The sequence below is a fragment of the Aureococcus anophagefferens genome (genome assembly GCF_000186865.1).
Source record: "Aureococcus anophagefferens unplaced genomic scaffold AURANscaffold_5, whole genome shotgun sequence".
NCBI lineage: Eukaryota > Pelagophyceae > Pelagomonadales > Pelagomonadaceae > Aureococcus > Aureococcus anophagefferens.
Window position 1 is genome coordinate 1,003,864 of NW_008705565.1, and position 5,055 is coordinate 1,008,918.

The 5,055-nt window shown below is 73.0% G+C and overlaps 1 protein-coding gene across 1 annotated transcript in view; it reads right to left on the minus strand.

Moving 5' to 3' along the window:
• The window catches only part of AURANDRAFT_62586 (hypothetical protein), a gene marked incomplete at both ends in the record, with an annotated part of 5,047 nt that extends 1,350 nt beyond the window's left edge, over window positions 1-3,697 (minus strand). Inside the window, 2 exons of the mRNA XM_009037008.1 lie at window positions 47-887; window positions 1,026-3,697. Of these exons, the coding sequence (XP_009035256.1) occupies window positions 47-887; window positions 1,026-3,697 (3,513 nt within the window). The remainder of the gene's footprint in view (window positions 1-46; window positions 888-1,025) is intronic.
• Between the last annotated feature and the right edge of the window lie 1,358 nt (window positions 3,698-5,055).

A 5,055-nucleotide genomic window follows, 5' to 3' on the forward strand; every position in this document is an offset into this window, starting at 1 on the left:
ACGGGCTGCGGGCCAGCTTCGGCCGGCTCGCGAAGGCGGGCGACACCGCGGGCGGCGTCCCGGGCGCCGACGGCGCGGCCGCGGGCGACGCCGCCGCGAGCGACGCCGCGGGCGACGCGAGGCGGTCGCCGCTCGCCGGCGACGGGCTCCGGGGCAGCTTGGGGCGGCTCGCGAACGCGGCGACCTCGGCCGCGGGCGGCGTCGTCTGCGCGGCCTCGGCGGCGGCCTCGGGCGTCGTCTCGACGGCGTTTTCGGCCGGCGGCGGCGGCGTCGACGCGGCGACCGCCTCGACGACAAGCGGCGGCGTCGTCGCCTCGGCGGCGGCCTCGGGCGCCGCCGGCGGCGTCAACGCCTCGGCGGCGGCCTCGGGCGCCGCCGGCGGCGTCGACGCGAAGAGCGCCGCGACGGCCTCGGCCGGCGGCGTCGACGCGGCGGCCGCGGGGCTCGCGGCCTCGGGCGTCGACGCCGTCGGGCTCGCCACGGGCGCGCCGGGGCTCATGACGACGAAGGACGTCCGCTTGGCGTTCGGGCTCCGGATCTCCTCGTCCCCGGACCGCGACGGCGACGGATACAGCGTCCCGCCGAGCGACCGCCGCAGGCCCGGCAGCGCGTCGGCGCCGACCATGAGGCTCGCGTCCAGGGGCGGCGGCTTCGTGATGGACTGGCGCGACATGGACGACCGGCGCTTCGACACGTACGACCCCGTCGACGAGCGCGCCGAGGCGACGTTCGCGACGTTGCCGAAGGGGACGCGCTTGGACGACTCGGCCTTCTTCGACCACTCCGTCTTCAGATTCTCGAACGAATAGTCGCGCCCGCTGTTCTCTGCGCTCAAGCGGCGCTTGGGGGCCTCAGAAGGGAGCGACATAGGCAGTGGCTCCATCGCACTGGGCGCGGGCGCGGGCGGGCGACGGCGCGGAGTCGGAGGCGACGCTCTGCGACCAGATCACAACGTCGATGTGCACCGTCGGCCCAGAAGTTCACTCAAACCCCTGACACGTCGCCTAGTCGTCATTACGTCTTACGCAACCCGCGGCCGCTTGCGTTTTCGCTCCCTCGTGAGCCCGGGGAGGGCCTCCTCGTCGTCGGCGCGCTCCCTGGTCACTTTGCGGCAGATGGGGCACGAGATCGTCGGCTTCCGCGGGCTCCGCCGCGCGGATGTCGCCTTGACCTCGAACCAGCGCGACGCGGCGTACTGCCGCAGGCACGCGGCGTGCATGTGGTGGCCGCACTCGAGCGCCGTCGCGTCGCCGAGGTCCTCCAAGCAGACCGGGCAGGCGAGCTGCGGCTCGTCCGCCTCCGCCGGGGACGTCCCGCGCGGGCCCCGGCGGACCAGGGCCTCGGGCACGTGCGACTCGACGTCGCCGTCGTCGTACTTGACGGCGTAGGTCGGGCCGCGCCGGGACGTCCTCGAGGGCGCCGCGGACAGGACCGTGCCCGAATAGTAGCGCGAGCCGCCCTTCCAACGGGCCTCGACGCGGTCTCCCGCCGCGAAGCGCAGCGCGGGCTGCTCCTCGTCCGATGCCGCGATCGCGGCCCCCGGCGAGTCGTCCACGCGCGGCGCGGACGCGGCGAGCCGGGGCGGCGCGCGCGGCCCGCGCGCGGCGCCGTCCGCGAGCGCGACCGTCGACGGCCGCGTGTTGACCGTCTGCTCGTCGCCGTCCCACAGAATCTTCCACCAGCCTTTCGTGCCCTTGCCCATGAGCGTGCCCTCCTTCGTGCCGTCCTTCTTGCGGAGCCGCGAGCCCACCTCGACGTGCTTGAAGGGCGAAAACGGCTGCGGCGGCTCCGTCGCCACGGCGTCGAGCGACGACGGCCGCGCGGACGTCCATCGGTCGTCGCCGTCCCACTGAACTTTCCACCAGCCGCGCTTGCCCTTGTCCTGGAACGTGCACTCCCTCGTGCCGTCCTTTTCGCGGAACCGCGAGCCTTGCTCGACGAGTCGTCGAGCGAGGGCGCGGATGCTCTCGGACTCTGGCGGCGCGGAGTCGGGCGCGGGCTCGGGCGGCGCGGGCTCGGGCGGCGCGGGCTCGGGCGTGGGCGTGGGCTCGGGCGTCGGCTCGGGCGTCGCGGGCTCGGGCGTCGCGGGCTCGGGCATGGGCTCGGGCATGGGCTCGGGCGTGGGCGCGGGCGTCGGCGCGGGCGTCGCGGGCGCGGGCGTCGCGGGCTCGGGCGCGGGCTCGAAGGTGCCCATGTCCTCGAGGGTGACCATGTCCTCGATGGTGACCATGTCCGGCGCTCGCGCGAAACTCGGGAGTTCGGGAGTCGCGCGGGACCCCATCACCATTCGCGCCTTCTTTCCGTGCGGCCGCGGGACCGGCAGCGACTCGTTCCACGCGTTGTAGTCGTCGACGAGCGCGGCGAGGCGGGCCCGGTCCTCGGCGGGCAGCGCGTCGAGGTTTTCGATGTCCTCGAGGGACGTCACGACCTTGGACTTCCGCGCGCACAGTCGAAACGCCTCGAACGCGCAGTCCAGATGGTACCACGTCGTCTTCTTGGACGAGCCGTGGCGGAGCGACGGCGGAATCTTGCCGAGGCGCGCGTCGCCGGGCCGGAGCTCGCAGCTCGCGCAGCCGCCGAACTGGCACCGGGACCGCGAGTCCTTGGTCACGGCCGCGACGAATCGGTTGTCGCCGAGGCGGCCGGCGCAGCGCCCGCCGATGCTGCCGAGCTGCGCCTGCGTCAGCTGGTCCCCCGCCGCGGCCTCCTCCTCATCATCGTCGTCGTGGCGGCGGCGGTGCTTTCTGGGTCTGGGGGGGGGAGGGTTGGATAAGAAGAGCTCGCACGCCTCGTACGACACCAGCGGAGCGTCGTCGTCGTCGTCGTCGTCCCCCCGGGACGGCCGCGTCTCCCGCGGCGCGTCCGTCGAGACCGTCCGCCGCGGAGGCCGGAGCGTCATCGTGCACGTCCTGACGAGCTCGCACGCCTCGGGCGCGCGATTCGGCTCCGGCGTCGTCGGCTCCGTCGCCGCGCGCTCCGCCGCCGCCCGCCGCGGCGCCGCGGCGGCCGGGGGCGCGCCTTCGGCCGGCGGTGCGGGCGCCGCGGCGGTCCCCCGGACGGCGGCGCCGCGAAGCTCGTCGAGGTTCGCGCCGTTGTAGGTCACCGCTTTCAGGCCCTTGCGGACGCTTTTCCCGATGACCGCCGTCGCGAAGGCCGTGGGGCTCGCGTAGGTCGCGGCGCCGTGGCGGATGGCCCCGCCGTCCAGCAGGTCCGCGACGACGTCGGGCCGCCGCGCCAGCGAGATGACGCCGGCGCCGGGCGCGACGAGGCCGCGGGCGACCATCTCGCCGAGGGTCAACGCCTTGGCCGCGCGCGCGCCCTTGCCGGGCTCCGGCGCTCCCGCGGCGGCGTCCGCGACGGGCGCTCCCGCGGCGTCCGCGACGGGCGCTTCCGCGGCGTCCGCGACCGGCGCTTCCGCGGCGGCGGCCGCCAGGGCATCGAGCGCCGCGCGCTCGGCGCCCTGCGCTCGCGTCCGCTCCGCGCTGACCCGAGCGAGCTGCTCTCGGAGCGAGGCGACCTCCGTGGCGAGGGATTGCTCGAGCGCCGCGTCCCGCTCGGCGGTGACCCCAGCGAGCTGCCCTCGGAGCGAGGCGACCTCCGCGGCGAGCCGCTGCGCCTCGGAATATGTCTCAATACCCACCCAGTACCAACAGGGCCATTCCCACCCGGGAAAGAGGGCCGGCGGCGCGTTGGCCATGCCCCCGGGGCAGCGCGAAGCGCGGGTTGTTGCCGACGCTCTCCGCCGGGGCAAGCGAGACGAATCGTATTATGACGGCTCCTGCACGACAACGACAACGGCACTGCTCCTTTGGCATCGCGCCGCTCCGGAGCGCCGCGAACAAGGGGATATAAATCTAGATGGGGTGGCAGGCGAAACGCGAGGTCCTCGTACTACTCGGGGCCGCCGCTAGCGTTTTCTTTCTTCTTCCACGCCGCAGCGCGCGGGCTGAGTGCAACGATGGCGGGTCGCGCGGCGCGGCGCGGCTGCGGAACCCTTCGACGGGGCGGGGCAGCGAATTTGGGCTGCTGAGATCATTGCGTTGGCTCGCGAGCGCGACGGTTGTTCGGCGGCGGGACGAGAGGGCGGCGGTGTGAGTCGAGTGTGCGATATTTTCTTGTCCTTAGAGGTTGGAGGCGCCCTATGGGTACCCGCGGGGGGCTCGAAACCTTCAGGACACACTTTTCCCACGATCTCAGAGCCTGCGCAGCCCCGGCGCCGACGGTGTCGCAACACAGTTTCTCGGGCAGCGTGCGGGCATTCGAGGTCGAGAACTTTTCGTGTCCTGAGATGCTCGAGCCCATCCATAGGTACCAACGAAGGGCTCTGCAGCGCCAGCAGACGGTCCACGACCATCATCATCGCGAACACGTCCAAGAGCTGCCCCAAAACCCCCTTCCTCGCGTGGCGCCAAACCGGACACGGTGCCCTCCAGCGCGCCTCGGTTTCCTTCCACCGGACCCGAACCGCCCGGACGCGTAAGTCTTGTCGCGGGCGCCTTCGCGGGGGAGCGAATACCGCTGCGGTCCGTCTGGGGCCGCGTCGACGACGGCGGCGTCGAAAAGTCCCCGGCCAAAAGTCGTCAACATTGCCCCAAAACGATGGGTTGCAGTACGAGGAGCTCGCGCAACATAATCTCGTTGAGCTGCCACCCCATACTATTTATTACCCCTTGCCGCGAAGACGCTGGCTGAGTCGGCGCCGATGTCGGCGCCTGACATGGTTCCGGCCGCTGGTTCGCCGCCCGACATGGTTCCGGCCGCCGTGGCGCCGCCCAGCACACAACCTGTCACCCTCGCGGTCCGCGGAAAGACCAGAACCGTCGACGTGCCACCGAACGCCACCGTCGCGGCGCTCTTCGCGGCCGTCGAAGACGAATTGGAGCCGTCGACGATCAAGATGCTCTGCCGCGGCAAGCGCCTCGCGCCCGGCGACGCCATCCCCGCCGACGCGAAGATCATGGTCCTGGGCACGACGCGCGCGGAGAAGGAGACCGTCCGCAGCGCCAAGTCGGACCCGCTGCTCCGCGGCTTCGCCGCGGAAGAGGCCAAGGAGGC